Genomic DNA, 20,801 nt, shown 5'->3' on the forward strand with positions numbered 1-20,801 from the left:
TCTAGGTATGCTCTGCATCACTTCTTTAAAGTCCAACCAGAATTTCTCCTTCTCCTCCAGCTCATGTCCTACCTGTGGAGCATACCCACTAACAACATTGAACATCACACATTTGAATTCTAGCTTCAGACTCATCACTCTATCTGACACTCTTTTTACCTCCAGGACATTCCTAACAAACTCCTCCTTCAAGATAACTCCTACTCCATTTCTCTTCCTATCTACACCATGATAGAACAACTTGAACCCTGCTCCTAAACTTCTAGCCTTGCTACCTTTCCACCTGGTCTCCTGGACACACAGTATGTCTACCTTCCTCCTCTGCATCATGTCAACCAACTCTCTACCTTTTCCTGTCATAGTTCCAACATTCAACGTCCCTACTCTCAGTCCTGTACTCTTGGTGTTCCTCTTCTCTCTCTTCCTACAAACACACTTTCCTCCTCTCCTTCAACCAACAGTATTCCAATTTCCACCGGCACCCTGTAGGTCAACAGCACCGATGGCGGTCGTTGTTAACCCGGGCCTCGACCGATCCGGTATGGAAGTCATAGGTTTGATTTGCACATTTGATTTGGCAAACGTTTTACGTCGGATACCCTTCCTGGCACAACCCTCTGTATTTATCCGGGCTTGGGACCGGCACAATAAGACACTGGCTTGTGTCCTCTTGCGGCTACATTAATGCTTTGGTTTTAAAATAGCCCTCATATATTTTAGATGGATGTTCAATATTACCTCAGCCAGGTAAAACACTCTGGGAGTGTTTGTTTGTGTCTCCACATAAAGCAGCGGGTCCGGAAGTTGTTTTTTTATTCCCCATCTTTCATTATTGAGATCTAATATGAAACTTGTAGAGTGGGTGGACGTGTGGATTAGATTGTGGAGTGGATCTGAATAAAGATGCACAGACATGTTTTTGATATACTTTATCTGAGCCTTCAGGGAGCATCTTGGTGGGTGGATCGAAAGCCCTTCTATTTGTGTATTGATTTCTAATTATAATAAATACATTCATTACAATTAATAACACTCAAAATGTAACTGTAGCACTGGTTCCTCATTTTTACTTGAAAAAAAAGTATATTTTTTATTTTATTTTAATTAGGGGAAGGTGGAGTTACAGGGTAGAAAGTTACCATAATCTTTTAATCTTTTAATGACAAAAAATCTGAAGGAAATCCTACAGAGGGTGTAAAGGTTCCGGTGACCCCCCCCCCCCACACACACACACACATACACACACACACACACACACCAGTTCACTCCCTATGTACTGTATTCCATCGGACTGAAGTAAGCTACAGTTACGCTCTAGAGGGAGTCCTGAATGAATGGAAGTCAAAGGAGCTAAAAGGATAAAATGTTATAGTCTCAAACTTCTCCAAATCTGAATTTAGTTTGTTACATCCCGCTTCAAAGCGGTGATGTATTGTAATTGTCGGTGTTCGTCTGTTTGTTCGTCCATTCATCCATTCGTTTGTTCGTTAGTATGTTCACCAAATATATTCACAACCGCTGCAGATAGAAAGATGAAACAAAAACCACATTACTCGGGCAACACAGGGACTACTACTTTCAGATTCTACTTTCACTGTACCCTGACCTAGTCGCGGGATGTTGCAGTCTCTAACTGCTTGGGTTCTAGTTTTTTTAATTATAATAAGCTCACTTGAAAAAGTTTCACGCTGTCACCAACGCCACCCACTACCTTTCAATCAAGCGTCCAACCAATCACGGTGCCCAACCAATCACGGCACATCTGCCAGAAGGAATCACGTGAACATTATGGCGTAAGGTTTCTGCTATGATAGAAGAAATAACTATACATGGACTTCCCAGATAACATATTTTTAGTAATTTTAGAGTGTCATAACTGTTCCAACAATTTTCATGTTTTCAAGCAGAAAGTCCAAACAGCAGGAACGACACAGAAAACGACAACTAATTCTGAGTGAAACTAGCTGGTTAGCACCAACAGTCTGTCCAGCTATGGTTTCCATTTGGAGTGGGACAATCGATATAGTATCCAAAATGCTCCTTGGGCCTCCGACAAAAAGGCTCTTTAAGTAACTACATACAGTTCTGTTCATGTAGTCAACTAACAGAACTATCACTTCTCTAAAATTTCTTTTCTACTTGCTCTTTTGACAGGTGCCTTTTCCTTTAACGTTAACTCCTTTCCCAATCTCACCATTAGCTATCTTTCTTTCTCCAGTTAGTCTGCTAACATTCATCTACGGCTTTGCAATGCCCGCCCAGCACAATCCATGATTTGCCAACACAAAGTCATTAAGTCAACACATTGATTTTTGACTACGTTGGGTGCGCTTGGTCTATAACACCAATAGATTTGTTTTCATATGTTTGGTATGAAGTCTGATATTATTGTTTTATCATGGAATTTCCACAGGTTCCCACTAGTACTAATTATAATACAGTGCTACTAATGAATGCTAATGATCAGTTGGGCTAAACGACTGTCATGTCTCCCCGAGTTCACAGATTGGTTGATGGATGCTCTCTCTCTCTCTCTCTCTCTCTCTCTCTCTCTCTCTCTCTCTCTCTCTCTCTCTCTCTCTCTCTCTCTCTCTCTCTCTCTCTCTCTCTCTCTCTCTCTCTCTCTCTCTCTCTCTCTCTCTCTCTCTCTCTCTCTCTCTCTCTCTCTCTCTCTCTCTCTCTCTCTCTCTCTCTCTCTCTCTCTCTCTCTCTCTCTCTCTCTCTCTCTCTCTCTCTCTCTCTCTGCCATCATAGAAGTGGGATTCACTCTCAGGTTCCCCAGGTGCTCACTCCTAGGGGGGAGGATTTAGTCGCTGCAACATAAAGAGTATAAAGACTATGATGAAGCCCTGAGTCTGTATAAATAAAATAGTGAATAGTTTTCATTTCATTGTTTCACAGAGCTTGCAGGTAAAACATCTCGGGTCTTTCTTGATTCTCAGCACTCAGTAGATCACCTAATAGAGAACCCAACCACAAGTTAATGGCAGCAGTTTCCTCCCGTAGCCACAGACTTACACACCATCAGCCTCACACACACTCCAGAGGCAGCGTTATGGTCTCTAATCAGAACGACAAACGATGTGTCACAAAGAGTGGGAGATGAGTTAGAAGAATGGTTCCCTCCCTCTCCCTGTCAGAGTAATACAGTGAAGAGATGTAGTGAGATGTGTGGAGTGCAAACATGTGGAGGGGGAGACAGAACATGCATGTGAACGTGTAAGGTGAGAGTGAGGATGTGTGTGTGTGTGTGTGTGTGTGTGTGTGTGTGTGTGTGTGTGTGTGTGTGTGTGTGTGTGTGTGTGTGTGTGTGTGTGTGTGTGTGTGTGTGTGTGTGTGTGTGTGTGTGTGTGTGTGTGTGTGTGTGTGTGTGTGTGATGTCAAGTTGATGAATGTGGTAGCAGGAGCCATTGTGTTGTTGCAGGAGTAGGAGGCCACCAGATAACAACAAAGAAAAGCTTAAGCTGCCTCACACTATGAATAACACACCATGAAAATCTCTATCTACCTGACACACACACTCACACATTTTAATTACCCAATATGCAGATTACTTTACCTTCCTGTTTGTGATTGGAGTAGGTATTCTGCACGCTCATGTTTTAAATAATTTATCTACATGAACCATTTCCTCACTTGGAGACAAACTCTCTCCTCTTCCACTCAATTTCAAACTTCTGCAAAGCTCCGTTGCTGCTAACTGATAATTATCTGGCAGTGTGCTGTGACTTTGCTTCACTGCTTCTCTGTATATATATGGCTCCCCCTAGAGGCCAGATGGGGGATTGTTCTGCTCGTTGCAGTGCCTCTGAAGTGAAACATTAAGGGCAGTACTACTGTGTGGCCTGCGCTCATTACATCCCGCTTCACAGCAGTGATGTATTGTAATTGTTTTGTTCGGGCGGCTAAGGGGGTGAAATTGAGATGATGACCTTGAGAAAGCTAGGTCGAGATCAAATTTCAACTTTTGTACACTCAGGAACAGGATAAGGGAGCCCTTTTTGGGAGAAGGCCAATGTGAGTAAGACCGTAGATCAAAGCTAGTGCTTTGTTCTGTGAAAGTAGGTCAGAGCACTAGCTTTGATCTCTGACCTATGAAAGAAGGTCAGGGTAAAATTTTGAATTCAAGGGTGTCGCGGGACGTTGCAGTCTCTGACTCCCTTGGTTCTGGTTTTAAAATGTTTCTGACTTTGTGATGCAAGTATAATCTTAATTTTGGATATTTTTCAACTGATTACAATAGATGTAATTTTAAAAATCTACAAATTGATATATTTTTTCCTGTCATCTAATAAAGTTAGATCGGGTCATGGCTCTTTAACACGTTAGAATCATATCTGGGATGGATTTTAACCTGAAGTCTTTAATTTAGTGTGAAAGCCGTCCAAACTCCGCCATTTTGAAATGTGTCGGAGCTTCCGCCACCACTCGAGAAGAGAGCCAGGAAGGATGGGGATCACCGAGCAATCGATCGGATCGGCTGATACTGGCAGTCAAGGCTGTCGCTCGACTCGACTTGTTTTGACTACCTGGGCTAACTTTAGCTACATGTGCTGAGGTTTCAGGGGGAAACTGAGTTCAACTGCAACAATGCCTACGATTACTTTACCACCAAAGGAGAACGCTCTGTTCAAGAGGATTTTGGTGAGACAACTGCTAAAGACATGCATACCGACAGCCACCATCAAGACAGATAACAGTTAAAATTAAGAGTTGATCGGCGGCACTGTGGGTACCAGTCTAGCTCTCCGGTACTTAGCATTAGCTTATGTTTGTTAGCAAAATGGCATCATTGAATGGGTTAGTTAACCCAGCCCTGACCTGCGCTGTCACTGGAACGTAAAGCTAAAATGGTTGTTCACGAGTTTGCATTTGAATTGTAACGCAGTACTGACATAAATAAACACCTTTTGTGACTTCGCTACGAAAACCCTATCACTCGCTTGTGAAGGCCTCACCGTTTATTACGTGCAGCTACCATTAGCTGAAGGTTAGCTACTTTCCACGATGGCTAACTCGCAGCCTACCGCCAACAGTCGTGTGTGTTGTGAAGCTCCTGCAGCTAATGTTGGCTCGCTGTGACAAACATGTGTCTTTGCTGTCAGCTGTATGTCGGTCTGGACTGAGATGTGGCTGAGTTTATGGACCCTGGTAAGTTGCTGTGACGTTAGCCCATGTGCTAACGCTAGCCGTCCAGCGTTAATAACCTGCTATAGCAGACTTTAGGTCCGGTCAGCTTTAACGTGGCTCCGAGGAACCCCGGTCTGCGCACATTTCCCTCACCGCTGTGACTGATATTCGGTAAATGTGGCGGTTCTTGTGTGTTAGCGACAGGAAGCACCTGTGGGACTGTCAGCAGGACTTCAGCTGCTAGGCCGCTGATTTAACCACATCCACGCTTCTGTACCGGTCCATGTCTGAGCTCCTGTGTCGCCCCCCGTTCATCTTATATTTACTCTGCCTTCTGTGTGGGTGTGTGAGTATGGGGCCAACACGCATGGATCGTGTCAAGTTCTGTTTTTACAGTAGTTAAGTTGTACCAGCCAGCCAGCCCCCCTTTGCTGCCACGCTGAGTCTTGTCAGTGGAGATTGACAGACATCTATATGGACATCCATATGCCCTGAGTCTGAAAAAGTTCTAGCCTGTTTGTTGCACACATCAGAAGTAGCTTTTCATCTAGTTGTTGTAGGACACTGTAAGATATGGTTTTATATACAGTATATACAATCTCACATTTCATGATTGTAGGTACTGATAATCAGAAATATAACAATACCTTTTCCACTTTCAACATTTGTGCAGTAATCACAGCAAAAACATCTGTGAATATTTAGCGGAAGGTTTTTGTTTCATTTTATCACATTTGCATGTCACTAGCATCTTTTAAATATGTCGTCGAGGTTCTGTAGGTTTCTGATCATTCATTTTTGCATTTGAGTGTTCATGATGATGAGATGAGAGTAGACAGTCTTTCTATGGCCTGTGCCTCTTCCTCTATTCCTGTTTGCTATGTGGACTTTATCAATAGAATGTTTTCTACCAATCACTTGTTTACCATTTGATGCTAATACTTTCTACTTTGGTAAACTGGTCTTTGTTAAAACACACGACTACGGCTGCAACAGCGTGGACAAGTCACTGCAGACACAGATGTCAGTGTGCGGAGATCTGTTTGGTGGGGAAAGGCTTAAGCCTTTGACTTCAAGTTCAAACAATGATGATTGAGTTTAGCAGTTCATTTAAATGGAAAAAGTCCTACGCTGCAGGATTGAAATGTCAGTTTATTAAGCAGCAGTGGTTGCAAAACAGTTGCTGCATTTGCTGCTCTGCAGACAGGAAGTGGAGGTTCTTGTCTGTGTGCAGAAAGAGGCTGCATATCTTTCACCAGCCTGTTGTTTCTAGTGCAGTTTTCTGTGTAGCATCTGTTGTGACGGAAGAAGCAGCAACACGAGGAAACCCAACCAGCTGATAAAGAGAGCAGCTTCTGTTCTGCAGCCCCTGGAGTTCATTTTGGGAGATAAGGATGTAGACAAACGACTCAGCACAGCAGAAACGCTATGGTCAGCCAGATTGTCAGTAGATGGGAGGGGGAGAACAAGGGGATACGTGTCCACTCTGACAGATATTAAAGACATAGTTATACAAAATGGTTAACAATGTATTGAGACAACCATTCATATAACTCACCAGTGGACAGTTCAAGGCATATTTATGTGTGCACAACAGTTGATGTTCGGTTCAGGTTTTGGAGGATCCTGCAGACAAAGTTCTGTTTTGGAATGATGATCTGTGTTTTTATCTGAGGTTTACTTTAATGTCCTTTCTTCCACTTTTCTATCAGAGCGTGGTGACTACCATTCTATTTCTTGTTCCTAGAATATTTTGGAACTCTTTTCTTCTGGTTGAAATTATTACCTAATAGAGGGAAATCAAATTGTTGAGTGTAATTACTGTTATTAAGTTTTCTGGTTCAGGGTTATGATTGTGATATGTAATGGCCTTCTCTCTTGCTATTGTCAGGCGTGGACCACACACTGTATTTTCTTTCTTTCCCAGTGTGAAAGCTAAGATGTACGATTAGAAGCTGGCAGGTGTCCAGCGTCTTCATGGCAGTGGAGAGGTTCTTTAGTGGAAGGGAGGCACCTTTCCTCTCTGTCAGGCGATTATAAAGTTTGACTGCAAGCCTTTAGTTTTATTACAATCAGCTTGGACTCTCCAGTGAACTGTTAACCTGTGGTTTAGACAAAAGTAAGATAAAAATGCGACCATTAAAGCAAACAGCTGCTGCCGTGGGAACGTTTACGCTGTCAAAACAGGACTAAAAACCTCTTTGCGTTGTCTTAGTATGTCTTCAGAGAAATGGACGTCACTCCTTAAACTGGATTTCCAGGTGTTTCATCTAATTTGACTGAAACCTGTAGGAACACGCCCACCCTCACGATGGCCCCTCAGGGTTGTGGGACAGGATCAGTTCAGTAGAATCTGGTTGTATTTAAGTGAGTTATCTCAGACTGTCTGCATGTAGAGACCAAATAAGTGTTAGAAATTCCAGGCCGGCATGCGACTCATGTTTGATTCCAGACTCAGTTCACACACCTGTAATTCTGCTGCACTTTAAATCAGACAAACACCCGCTGCAGATACCTGGAAGAAATGCTGTCCGGTTCGAGCAAAGCTAACCCGAGGAAACAAACATCTGGTCAAACAAAATTGTTGAAACGCTTTGCATTATGCCTGAAAGCTGAGTCCACATCTACAGCAACCGTTAGCGGATCTGCAGCAACCGATATAGTATCCTAGGCTTGCGCTAGCCATTCGCCACTTCGCCATAGGCGAAGTAAATTCCAGATTGGCTACAAGGTCTTTAGACTGTGTAGCCACAGTGGCGTTCTTATTTTTACAGAAAAAAGGCTAAAACTTAAAACTTTGTCGCTTGCTAGCGGCGCTCGCTATTTCCGCTAGTGAGTGGCGCTCGCCTGCTCACTAGCGCCGCTATTTCCGCATGCCGACGGAAATAGCCGAACTGACCTGACCTGACCTCATTAAATATGCACTCGGGTCATGACCTCCTCTCGTCCAATGAGAAACAAAATATTGTTTTTTTACAAACTGAACCCGCGAATTTGTGTACGACAAGGCGAGGATGATCGATCAAAAGAATCCAGTGTTTTCTGGTAGAGTTTGTGTTAAAGTCCTCATTAATAAACAAATGGTGAATGCTGAGAGGGGGGAGGAGTGGTGACAGACCGATCAGAAGGTAAATGAAAGATATTATCAATACTTGTTTGTAGTCTTAGACTTTTGATCTCTATGACCGGCAGGAATAACCAGCGATGCATGTAAATGTGTATTCACCTCGCTTGATATTTTTCATGACTTTTTAAATTGAAATGAAAAATCATGTTTTTGAATTTTAAAAAAAACTATGGCATACCAATGGTGTTGGTGGTGGTCAAAGTTAAAATGTCTTCTAGTCTAAGTAAAACTTACAAGTAAACATTGAGTAATATTTTGTATGACTGTATCTTCACATAGTGAATGCAAGTTTTCAATTGTTGAATATCACATTCATACCTGCATAAAGTAGGACAGAAATAAAGATAGTTCAGCTTGAACTGTTGACTTTAGTGTATTTTTGTAGGTAAACTGAACAGAAGATTTTGTCTTCAGAATGCACCAGAATGCAGGAAAACAACCCAATTTTCTAAATTGGGGGGTTACCCCCCCCCCACGCCCCTCACAACGAGCGTCGGTCGTCCGCACACTGCGCGTCTTGGACACAATGTGGCTTTTTGTGGCTTTCCTACTTAGTGGGAACCACAGGAACGGAGCACATCCATACTGAACAGAGGAGCGTCTCGTTGCATGCCGCATGTTGGACAAGAGTGTTATGCAGCATTAGTGATACCTTTTGAAAGCTAAATGGTATCTTTATCTTCTTCTTTGACAGCGATGTTACGAACACAAGCAGTACAGAAATGGGCTCAAGTTCTGCAAACAAATTCTTTCCAACCCCAAGTTTGCTGAACACGGAGGTGAGCATTGAGCGTGGATCATCGAGATGGTGAGATGCATGAAACCCTCTCTCACTCAGGCTCTCTCCCCACCCAGAGACCTTGGCCATGAAGGGCTTGACCTTGAACTGTCTGGGGAAGAAGGAGGAGGCGTATGACCTGGTGAGAAGAGGCCTGCGCAACGACCTCCGGAGCCACGTCTGTATCCTCGTTCACGGTTCCTGCTGGCGTTTTGTTAGCCTGTCAGCTGAGCGCCCCGCCCCCATCTGACAGGGTCAGGATTTTGGGAGGAAATCCACTTTCTAAATATTTCATGTTCTGCGGTGAGCCCAGGCACCTTTGCCAGCAGCTAAACAACCTGCAGTGTTTTTATTTTATAGCTCATAATGGCCTTAGTCAGAGTTAACTTTGTGGTATTTTATAGTCTACATGATAAGTTAATAGAAAAATATCTGAAAATTACTTTTACTTCTGAGTCTGCTCTTTTCATGGGTGCTGCAGACATCAATGCAACTTCAGGGTTTTTTATGTTTTCCTTTTTTAATTTTAAGTTGGCTGTAGAAAGTGGCATCAGTGGGGATTTAAAAAAAAAGTAGTTAAAGCCTCAAGTTAAAAAAGCAGTTAAAGCCTCAAGGAGCAGACTTGACCAGTCGAGTCTGCTCCTTGCTACCAGATGATGTCGCTGTGATTGGTCCTATGTTCCTTAACCCCGCTGACCCCAGGCTGGCACGTCTACGGCCTGCTGCAGCGCTCGGATAAGAAATACGACGAGGCCATCAAGTGTTACCGCAACGCTCTGAAGTGGGACAAGGATAACCTACAGATCCTCAGAGACCTGTCACTGCTGCAGATCCAGATGAGGGACCTGGAGGGCTACAGGGTGAGAGCTAGTCAGTGTTTCCCCGAGTGTGACAGGAAGTGATGAATCAGCAACAGATCTCAGGTTGCAGTCGGTCTTTACAGCTTTGACCGGCTCTCCTGGGACAAAGGAGGATGGATTTAGCCGCTTATTCAATCAGGGTTGTGAAATGTAGAGATAAAAGTGTTGTTGAGAGGATTAACATGGGGGGTGAGAGGCAGCGCGCGTTCAGTTCGTTGTCTTTTTAGATATCTATTGACAATCTGTTTTCAAATTGATGATCTTCAAAATCTCCTCTTTTGTGGTGTCGACGGTTACCTCAGAGGTTTTCGTCCCAGCAGGCCCACATCAGAGTCGTCACACAGGACCTGAGCTAAATTTAGCCTTTTCCACTGTCGGCTGCAGGAGACGCGGTACCAGCTGCTGCAGCTGCGTCCAGCGCAGCGTGCCTCGTGGATCGGCTACGCCATCGCCTACCACCTCCTGGAAGATTACGAGATGGCGGCAAAGATCATCGAGGAGTTCAGGAAAACACAACAGGTGAGGCGTGCCAACCGCTCGGCGTGTCCCTCTATAGGTGTGGATGACCTGAAGCGAGGCGTCGGGGTCAGACTTTGCTAACACAGCTGCGTTTGTCCAGACGTCTCCGGACAAAGTGGACTACGAGTACAGCGAACTGCTGCTGTATCAGAACCAGGTGCTGAGGGAAGCAGGCCTGCACAAGGAGGCGCTGGAGCATCTCTGCAACTACGAGAAACAGATCTGCGACAAGCTGGCCGTGGAGGAGACGCGAGGTACGTCGCTGACGCAATGTCAAACCTCCTAGAATTTTAAAAATGTGTTACTCGCACCGGTGGCTGTATGCCTTTCAGTAGGGGGTGACGGATGGTGTTGGGATCAGATCCCACATGCAGAGCCTGAGGTAAAAAAAATCAAAGGTGTTTAATGTGATATTTCTTTTCCTTGGTAGGATTCTCCATCTTTAACATGTGCTTGCTGTGAGTTTGAGCTTGTGTGTTCATGCAGGAGAGCTGCTGTTGAACCTGGAGCGTTTGGACGAGGCCACGGAAGTTTACCGCCACCTGCAGGAGAGGAACCCAGAGAACTGGTCCTACTACCACGGCCTCGAAAAAGCCCTCAAACCAAGTATGAGACGTATCCACCAAACATCCAGTGTCCCTGAAACATCCTCCACCATTGCTCAGATCCCAGCTGTGATGTTTCCGTCTCACAGGCAGCGTGGAGCAGAGGTACAAGATCTACGAAGAAGCCTGGGACAAGTTTCCCAGAGGACTCGTTCCCCGACGGCTGCCTCTGACCTTCCTCTCTGGTCAGGCATTAATCAAACGCATTCATTCACGCTATTTTTAAACGATTGAAAACGTCTTGAGCAACCGATGTGGAGCAGGTGTTCACCTTCTCCTCCATGTCTCCACAGGTGAGAAGTTCAGAGAGTGTCTGGACAGATATCTGAGGATGAACTTGAGTAAAGGTTGTCCACCCGTCTTCACCACTCTCAAATCGCTGTACAACGACAAAGAAAAGGTGCCGGCGCACGATAGCAAAGACGGGTCTGACGATAACACTCGAGGGCTAAGAGGCTAACGCTTCAGACCTTCATCATGAGGTGACGAGCTCTCTTCTCCCTGCAGGTGGCGATTATAGAGGAGCTGGTTGTCGGCTATGAAACCTCACTGAAAAACTGTCGAATGTTCAACCGGAATGGTGAGAACGTGATGATCACCAGTGCCATTTTATTGCATGCAAATCCTTCAGTCCCTGATGAGATTAAATAAAAGCATTTTTTATGTCTGTATTTAAAAAAATGTGGAGCATCTGGGGTTTCCAGTGCAGCCAAATAAGTCTGTCAGAGATGATCTGATGGCATTCATAATCAGATGTGTGTTTTCCAGCACCACAGTGCGTTAAAGTTGCTGACCTCGCTGAGCAGGAATTGACGTCTCATCTGAAAGCAGAATAGAACGTGTCTGTCTGGTTCTGAGGATGTGTTGGGTGATTTACCAGATTACTAACGTAACTAACGTAATCCCCCACAGACGACGGCAAGGAAGAACCTCCGACCACGTTGCTCTGGGTGCAGTACTTCCTGGCTCAGCATTATGACATGATTGGCCAGCAGACGCTGTCTCTAGAATACATCAACGCGGCCATCGAGAGCACGCCCACGCTCATTGAGCTCTTCCTCATCAAAGCCAAGATTTACAAGGTAGCGTATGCCACGTATCTCGGGCCGGTGATGCTCGCGTGCTGGTCGCCGCCGTCGTGTTGACCTTTGTCGTCCCACAGCACGCTGGGAACATCAGAGAGGCAGCTCAGTGGATGGACGAGGCCCAGGCGCTGGACACTGCTGACAGATTCATCAACTCCAAGTGTGCCAAGTACATGCTGAAGGCTGGTATGATCAAAGAGGCCGAGGAAATGTGCTCCAAGTTCACACGGGTGAGAGATGGCGTGTGGGCACGCACACGGGCAGAACCATGTCAAAATCCCGGTCACTGATAAACGTAAACCTCACCTGGAACCGATCCAGTCGACAAAAGGTTAAAACCTGAATTAGCATGAATCAGCACTTACTAGAGATTGATCTCATTGGTTGATCGGCCTCGTTGTCAGGCCGACGGCCTCCACAAGAATGACAGCAAATTAAAGCTCCTTTCACACGCAACCGAGAGGCGGCTTTGTGTTGCCGTGGTTACAGGGTCGGGGGTCGTTCTCAGGTGAGGTTTTTCTGGGGAAACTCTTAAGAAACCCTCGTGGACACGTCTCGTTCACTGGAGAGGTGCCTGCTGGTCATTTGGGAGGTGTTCCATTCAGTTTTAACTCGATGAAGGATTGGAGAACTCTCCCCTGAGCAGCGGTTCTCATGCGGGCTGAGCCTTTTCTCTTTTCCTTCATCTCCGTCTAGGAGGGCGCGTCAGCCGTGGAGAACCTGAACGAGATGCAGTGCATGTGGTTCCAGACAGAGTGCGCCCTCGCCTACAAGGGGATGAACAAGTTTGGGGAAGCCCTGAAGAAGTGCCACGAGATTGAACGCGTGAGTGAGCGACGCCTTTAGCACTGGAGACGTTGGCATTTGAGCGAGACGCCTGACACTCCCTCCTCCCACTGCTCCTTCAGCATTTTGTGGAAATCACAGACGACCAGTTTGACTTCCACACCTACTGCATGAGGAAGATGACGCTGCGCTCTTACGTGGACCTGCTGAAGCTGGAGGACGTTCTCCGGATGCATCCATTCTACTACAAGGCTGCCATCCTGGCCATCCAGATCTATCTGAGCCTCCACGACAGCCCCCTGATCGATGACAGCAAGGAGCTGCAAGCCGACACGGGTGAGGATCTGGGGGGCGTTTGAGCGCAGGAGCTCTGAACCGACTCCGTTATTAACTCGCCGCTCCCCCTCCATCAGCAAACCTGTCAGACAAAGAGCTGAAGAAGCTGAGGAACAAGCAGCGCAGAGCTCAGAAGAAAGCCCAGCTGGAGGAGGAGAAGAAGAACGCCGAGAAGGAGAAGCAGCTGAAAAACCAAAAGAAGAAGAAGGAGGACGACGACGAGGAGATCGGAGGCCCCAAAGAGGAGCTGATTCCTGACAAACTGGTCAAGGTCAGAGCGCCGCGTGGAGAGCGAAGGGCTTGACGTCTCAAAGCGGTGAAGGTGTTAACGCTTTTTATTCTGCAGGTGGAAAACCCGCTAGAAGAAGCCATCAAGTTCCTGACGCCCCTCAAGAATCTAGTTAAGGACAAAATAGACACACACCTACTAGCTTTTGAGATCTACTTCAGGAAAGGTGGGTTCAGTCACAAGCGGTGACGTAGTGTCTCCTGCTTCACCGAGGTTTAAATGCATGCTGTGTTTTCAGAAAAGTACCTGTTGATGCTCCAGTCAGTGAAGAGAGCGCTGGCCATCGACGCGGACCACCCCTGGCTCCACCAGTGTCTAGTGCGCTTTTTTAAAGGAGGTACGACAGTCCCTTGTCCGTATCCCGGTGTTTTCACATCAGGTGGAACAACGTCAGTGTGAAACGAGGAATTCATTTTCTTCACGACAATCACAATTTTAAAAAAAACAGCTGAACAGAGAAAACTGTCACCAAAGTGCCTAACTTTATACTGACTGCCGCCTTCTCTCCCTTCATCCCCCCCCCCCCCCCCCGTTGTTTTGTAGTCTCGGAGAGCAAGGAGTTGCCGGGGGTGGTCAGGACGGTGCTGAAGCAGGAGATCACCCGGCTGTTCGGCGACAGCAACGCCAAGAGCTTCAACCAGGCCTACCTCACCAAGCACTCAAACTCTATACCACACCGACTAGCTGGTGCGTGACACACACACACGCACACACACATATCTGGTTCGGGTCTTCCTCTGAGGCTCGCTGTCAATCTGCTCTGCAGCTGCTAGGATGATGGTGTATCTTGACGCATCAACGGAAAGAAAAGCTGCGGAGCTCGCCACCGCGCTAGACGAGTCTCTGGACAACAGGAACATACAGGTGAGCTATCCCGGAACGATTCTTCCCCATCAACCAATGAGAGACTAATAAATCCACTTCCTGTTCTCGCTCCAGATCTGCATAGAGGTGCTGGATTGTCTTCGGAGCGGCGCGCTGGGCGACTGCAGGGAGCGTGCCGAGTCGTACTGCGCCGAGTGTCACAAGCTTTACCCCTACACGTTAGCGTTCACGCCACCTGGGTACGACGAGAACACCAAGCTGGCCAATGGAGACGTTTCCACAGAAACGGAGGAGTTAGCCAATGAGATGTGAGCACAACAGAACAAGGACGGATGACAAAGGAAACCGGGCCGAGCACAGAGCCTTGTGGCACGCCTGGCCATTTGGTCGGAGCCAGACACGGGAAGCCAACATTTGAGTGTTTCGTTCTTTGGCTTAGCTTAATCGGTTGTGACCTGGCATGGCTTGGCTCTCTCCCACATGACAAAATTCAGGACTGTGTGCGTGTGTGCTGAGAGCATGTGTGTGGTTATGTGTACTGGGGGAGTGGGGTGGGGGTGGGGGGGTTAACAGAATGTCCGTTTTACTTTTCTAACAGAGCTGGTTAAACTTCCTACACATGAAGCTATTGGCAAAAAAAAAAACATCGGGAGAAACTGACAGACTTTCATGAACTGTGGTCCTCAGAAACGATCAGCAATGAAATGAAATCAAGTTATTTATCCAACCTGGTCTGGCGATGATGGGTGAGAAACTGGAGTCCAGTTCAGTTCTGGTTCTGGTCTGACACCAATCAAAGGTAGCGGTCCCTGGTTTTAAAAATGGCTCATTTCCTTCAGTATCAGCCTCGTCTGTCACTGGGAGACAGAAGCCTGGGCAGATCCGGTCTGAGCCGGATCTGTCGGGAGCTGAGCAGCAGCGGGAGGAGTCAGGAGGACCCGGCGCTGACCGAGGGCATCCGGCGACCGCCGGTCGACTCGTGGCAGAGAAACGCGACGAAGCCCGGAGCTCTGGCCGGACAGCACAAGAGTTGCCTCACTAGTGAACGGTTTTCCTTTTCCTGTTCCCAGCAGACAGCTTCCCGTCTGTCCCCAGTCAAGATCGGGAAGAATCCCAACTGCTTTTAACGGAGCGCCTTGTAGCACAGTTTGAAGAAACTGTAGAGGTTGATTGTTGTGCTCCATTTCAGATTTACTCACGTTTTTACATAGTACTGATAGATCGAAGCAATACATATACACCTTCCTGTCCATTACAGATCAATAAAACCCATTATTGATGATCACTACCTGGTTGAAGTGGTTATGCGGAGCCTGACGGCAGTCGCAGTTAGAAGCGGTTTCTGTGCATGTACGCGGGAACACTCCAGCATGTGACGGTTCCTCCGGAGGTCGAAGGTCAACTCTCAGGCCCGTCGCCCGCGGTGACGAGTAGGGAGTAGCTTAAATGCATGAGCACCTAGGATTTGTTCTATGCCCCCTCCCACCCCCCAGTGTGTTCCAATGTGAAAGATGACGTTTGAGTGGGTGATGTATGATTTCTGGATTTTTGTATTAAAACAAAACAACTGACTTGTTTGTTTGTGTTGCCGCCACCGACCAGCAGTCCAGGTTGGTGAGGTCAAACCCGGAGCAATCGTAACCAGTATGGGGTGGGTGAAAACTTGTCTGCAGGTGGTCGTCAGCATGAAGCAGGAATAGAAGTTTAGTGACGATAGGTGATGGATGGTCGTCGTCCCCCCCCCGCCCATGAAATTTGAGTCTTCGTGGAAACAGTTTTGTAATGTTGACGCATCGAGATCAGAAAGAATCCAACAGATTTAAAAACAGCTTTCCTCAATGGATGATGGTCAAAGGAAGACTAGATTTAATGAGATGAATGGGGTATCAGTATCAGCTGTAAAGTCCACCCAGTTTTTCTGTTCATCCTGTGTTTCAAGTGATTTTAGGAACTTCTGTGTGATTTCTGGAAAAAAAACATTTACATGTTTCTCTTGTTTTTTGAGGATTTCCTTTATTAAACTACTAAAGGAAATCCTATAATCAGATGGCCTTTAACCTTTTTTAACTGCTTTTATATCTGAAAAAGGGGGCATCTAAAGTTTAATCAAAGGAAGGGAACAAAACCTGAACTCAAACCTGATACTAACATGACGTCAACAAGTTGTTGGTGTAATCATTACTTAAAATAGAAAAAGTGGCAAAAAATCCGAACGCACATCTTGATCCGGATCCACCTCCAGATCTGAAGCCCTCATGCTGGTCGGTGCTCGTGATTGGATCCGGTCTCCACCCTCACAGTCCAATCATCTCCGCGCGTAAAGGTCAGTCCAGCTCCAGGAACTCTGGAGGACCGAGACCCGGCGACGTGCCGCCGGAGGTTTCCGCGTCCGGTGTATTGTTTTCCCGCGGTGGCGTCGAGCCGGTGTCGGTCATGGAGTCCTCCCTGGAGTTCTCCAGCTCTTTGGGGAGCGTGTCGTCGCTGCGGACGCGCTGCAGGACCTTTAAAGTTCTGGTGATCGGGGACTCCGGGGTGGGGAAGACCTGCCTCACGTACCGACTCTGCGCCGGAGAGTTTCCCGGGAGGGTTGAGGCCACCATCGGGGTGGACTTCCACGACAGAGTGCTCGATGTAGATGGAGAGAAAATAAAGGCAAGTAAATGTTTAAGCTTTCATTCTAAACATGTTTAATACGCGTGTTCGTTGTGCGCAAAACTGCCAGACGACTCGTTCCACGCGCGGCCGAACATCGTTAAACTGTCGTTTAGTGAAGACATAGTGATGTGGAGAAGTTCTAAACCTCCAGTGTGGACTCTTGTGGGTCCAAACGGTCTGGATAGAAACCGTGAAGCCTTCCAGACCCGCAGGGAGTCCGCGTCAGGAGAGGTGTCCCTCCGGTACCGCTTGGCGCTGCTGAATTCCATGAATCTGTCTCAGGCTGAAGGACGCAGAGCTTCCTTCATGTCGGAACCTGTTTGTTGGCGCAGAACAAGACGACAGGGTTCTGAATCCTGCGTGGGACGTGACTCCACAGAGTTCTACAGGTGTCTGATAGACTCTGTTAAATGATCAGTTTTAATCTTCAGACACAGCAGAGGCAGCCTGAGGGGTGACCCGGTAGGTGGCTGACAGGATGTCAGTCAGGTCAGGTGGGCCTTCCAGTGTGTAGGACGTGTTTTCAGTGTGTTTTCATGAAACTGTTGATCGCTGGTTTATTTTGAGGAGCAGGTCTTTGTTCCGTCTCGGTGGTGACTCATTCCACTTGTGTGTTTTTCTCTGTGAGATATTTCAACACTCGGTCTTTCCTCTCCGTGCCTTCCCTTCCTACTTGCTCATTTCTTCTTTCTGGGCTTCACATCTTGACCAACCTAACTTCCTCCAGCTGCCAGCAGTTGTGAAAACCCTGTTTGCTTTTTCCTGTTGACCATCCCACTTCACCCCCACCCCATCAGCTCCAGCTGTGGGACACCGCGGGACAGGAACGTTTCCGGAAATCTATGGTGCAGCACTACTATCGGAACGTCCACGCCGTGCTCTTCATATACGACGTCACGAGTCCCACCAGCTTCCAGGGCCTGAACTCCTGGATAGAGGAGTGCCGGCGGAATTCCCTCGGACAGGAGATTCCCAGGTAGTCACATCCCTGAAGCTTCACACGGGTGGAACAAACAGACGCAGCTCTGAACGCCCTCTCTTCTGTCCACTTTCTGTCCTCCATCCAGGTTCCTGGTTGGTAACAAGAGTGACCTCCGTGACCCCCACGGCACCCACGACCAGGTGAGCCAGGAGCGGGCGAGGAGTTTCGCCAAAGCCCATGGCATGATGTTTTTTGAGACGTCTGCCAAGAACCTGTTGAACAGATACCCGGGAGGGCGACGGGATGACGAGGAGGTGGCGCCCCCCCAGCAGGATCAGGTGGAGGACATTTTGGTCGCTATCGGCGCCAAACTGAGGAGGCAGAAGAAACCGTCAGCGGCGAACCCCCTGATGCACAGCGGCTCCTTCAAACTCCTGAACAAGAAGAAGCCGGACAAGCATCTGTGGAGCTGCTGCTGAGAGGAGGAAGCAGCCCCCCCCCCCCCACACACACACACACAGAATTGTGATATTGATACTCTGAAAGCCAAACACTGGGAAACGCTGTGTTTGTTTGTGACGTCTTTCTTTACAGAAGCCGAAAAATAAAATGTGTAACTTCACATCATTGAATCCACTTCGGGTCATTACCATGTGTTGACCTGATGGTGACGGGCCCTAGAATCAATCCCATCATAACTTTGGGGCTTCAATGTCTTCAAGAAGAAAAATGGAAATCAACTATAAATCAATCAGAATAATCATCACCTGTATTCATTGGCAGTGATAGCAACCAATAAATGCAGGTATTGATCTAGTCGTTGCCCATCACAGGACTTCACATCACAGCCATCACACTCGGTGCTTGAGCAGCGTGGGAGTTGGACTTGCGTCACATGACGGCGTCCCGTCTCTGAGTCAGAAGACGTCACGTGTTCCTCTCCCACGGCCCCCACGGAGCGGCTGCGGGGGGGGGCAACATGTGGGCGTCACGTTGATTCTACATTCAACAAGTGGGTGTCTTTAGAGCCGGCGGGGGTCGGGGGGGTGCCCACAGCAGCCCCCGACATTTCTTTACTGTACCAAAAATTCACAATAATCGACTTAAAATCAGAGATGGTGGAAACACATTGATTTGGGGAACAGAAAGTCCTGTTTGTTTGTTTTTTTGTTTGTCTGTGTCTGTTTATGTTTCTGTTAAATCTCCAGTTTGAATAAACCTTTTAAAACTTTTAATCTTTGACAATAGAAAAAGTTTGAATATCCAGATGAGGGAACTTTTTTTCAGTGTCTAATAAAATAAAAATGATAACATGAGTAAATTTTATTATTATTTTATTACTTTATTATACAATAAAATATTATATAAATAATGGAATCAATAAACCAGCAAGGCAATTAAATAATGAAAGAAAACTGTCGTTAAACTCAGAGTCAAAAGGACTTGAAGTTTTATTATTACGTTTTAGTATTGAACTGGGACACAAATTTATACTTTTAAAACTTGTTTTTGTTTTTAGCTAACTTGAGTCAATACATAGCTCCATTTCTTTCTTATAGACGCCCAAAAGTAGAATTTCTTTGAGAATATTTACATTTGTGGATTTAAAACTTTTCCAATAAAATAACAAATTTACCAAAGAAGATATTCGAAGAGAAACCCATACTCTTCGGCAGTTTGTATAGTCGACACTGCCACCTAGTGGCCATAAATACGAACTATTCTGAGTTCAATTCTAACATCACAGTTCACGTCATAACTAATGTTGTGCTGAACGTCACAAATCAGTGACGGGAGCCCAGATGTTTGGAGTTATTAAAGATTATACGGCTGAACATGAATTTTGAAGATGGTAGGGTTCGGATTGGGATTAGGATTAGGGTTATGGTTAGGTTTAGGGTTAGGGTTAGGGTTAAATCTAGGGTTAGGTTTGGGGTTAGGTTTAGGGTCAGGGTTAACCCAGAGTCATTTGGTTGAGATTGTTCCCAACAAAGTGGGCATCCGGCAGCTTTTATTTGATTACTTTACTCCCCAGCCCAGAAAAGAACTTTAGTGATCATAGTGAGGATGCTGCCGGTGCTTCATTGTGGTCCAGGTCCAGGACTCTTCTCCTCGTCAGCCTCGGGGGTCACTCTTTACTGTTCCTGAGACCACGACTGCAGGAGAGGAATGTAAAACCCAGTTTGTGCTGTATTAGCAGAAGAACTTCCTTCTCTTTTGTTTTGTTGCAATGATGGAGCTTGAATTATGACAGATAGGGATTTATATGGTGTCAGCATTATCTAAGTTTGTCATGTCCTGATGTGGGAAGGAGTTAATATTAACATTATAGAAAGCATTATTTTTATGTCCAAAAACACATCCAGCTTTCGTCACATATGGTTTGCTGATGTTTGCTAAGCATTAATGGTTTGTTGACACTTTTATCTCCAAGCCTGTTTCATAAAGAAAGAGATCATTTTAATGAACGGCGTAACAACAAATCTTTGAACTTCATCACACCTCCCCCGTGCTTTGAAAATGACTTAAATCACACACATTGAATTGTAATTTCTTTTTTGTTTAATGTATAACTAACATCCTCTTTGTCTCTCAGTCAAGCCACATGTGACTGATGTCAGACCTCCATCGTGATAAAGAAGAATAACAAGATTTCATGCATGTCTTTTGTTATTAATGTTGTCACATGTCGTCACGTGTCTGCTAAAACGTTCATTGAAGCTCCTTCATCACTAATGATATGGATGGGTGTTCACAGTTGAATCCCCATATGTTGAAAACATACTGTTTTCCACTCAAAGCCACATGGCTCACCATAAAGATGAGAGATAAGATTCCACCCAGCAGATCACATGACCACAATATGAACAACAAATGTCATGCA

At 46.2% G+C, this 20,801-nt stretch overlaps 2 protein-coding genes across 2 annotated transcripts; both read left to right on the plus strand.

Moving 5' to 3' along the window:
* Positions 1–3,914: 3,914 nt before the first annotated feature.
* Positions 3,915–15,628, plus strand: naa15b (N-alpha-acetyltransferase 15, NatA auxiliary subunit b). The gene is made up of 21 exons (XM_068321658.1): positions 3,915–4,017; positions 4,373–4,644; positions 8,952–9,036; positions 9,113–9,217; positions 9,738–9,895; positions 10,280–10,414; positions 10,515–10,668; positions 10,901–11,020; positions 11,109–11,204; positions 11,313–11,419; positions 11,527–11,599; positions 11,932–12,101; positions 12,182–12,334; positions 12,801–12,929; positions 13,013–13,226; positions 13,304–13,497; positions 13,573–13,681; positions 13,754–13,852; positions 14,059–14,202; positions 14,282–14,379; positions 14,455–15,628. The coding sequence occupies exons 2-21, from the start codon at positions 4,591–4,593 to the stop codon at positions 14,650–14,652; spliced, it is 2,595 nt and encodes an 864-aa protein (XP_068177759.1). The 5' UTR covers positions 3,915–4,017; positions 4,373–4,590; the 3' UTR covers positions 14,653–15,628.
* Positions 15,629–16,544: 916 nt separating this feature from the next.
* LOC137600188 (ras-related protein Rab-33B-like) lies at positions 16,545–19,148 on the plus strand. The gene is made up of 3 exons (XM_068321659.1): positions 16,545–16,992; positions 17,793–17,971; positions 18,063–19,148. The coding sequence occupies exons 1-3, from the start codon at positions 16,774–16,776 to the stop codon at positions 18,394–18,396; spliced, it is 732 nt and encodes a 243-aa protein (XP_068177760.1). The 5' UTR covers positions 16,545–16,773; the 3' UTR covers positions 18,397–19,148.
* Positions 19,149–20,801: the final 1,653 nt, after the last annotated feature.

Source organism: Antennarius striatus, chromosome 8 (genome assembly GCF_040054535.1).
Source record: "Antennarius striatus isolate MH-2024 chromosome 8, ASM4005453v1, whole genome shotgun sequence".
Taxonomy (NCBI): domain Eukaryota; kingdom Metazoa; phylum Chordata; class Actinopteri; order Lophiiformes; family Antennariidae; genus Antennarius; species Antennarius striatus.

Excerpts from the sequence above, each read along its gene's own strand:
- naa15b (XM_068321658.1), top strand. The coding sequence starts at position 4,591 with ATGCCTACGATTACTTTACCACCAAAGGAGAACGCTCTGTTCAAGAGG. Across the intron at positions 9,218-9,737 it reads CGACCTCCGGAGCCACGTCT|GCTGGCACGTCTACGGCCTG; the intron begins GTATCCTCGTTC and ends CGCTGACCCCAG. Across the intron at positions 9,896-10,279 it reads GGGACCTGGAGGGCTACAGG|GAGACGCGGTACCAGCTGCT; the intron begins GTGAGAGCTAGT and ends TGTCGGCTGCAG.
- LOC137600188 (XM_068321659.1), top strand. The coding sequence starts at position 16,774 with ATGGAGTCCTCCCTGGAGTTCTCCAGCTCTTTGGGGAGCGTGTCGTCG. Across the intron at positions 16,993-17,792 it reads TAGATGGAGAGAAAATAAAG|CTCCAGCTGTGGGACACCGC; the intron begins GCAAGTAAATGT and ends CCACCCCATCAG. Across the intron at positions 17,972-18,062 it reads CTCGGACAGGAGATTCCCAG|GTTCCTGGTTGGTAACAAGA; the intron begins GTAGTCACATCC and ends TCCTCCATCCAG.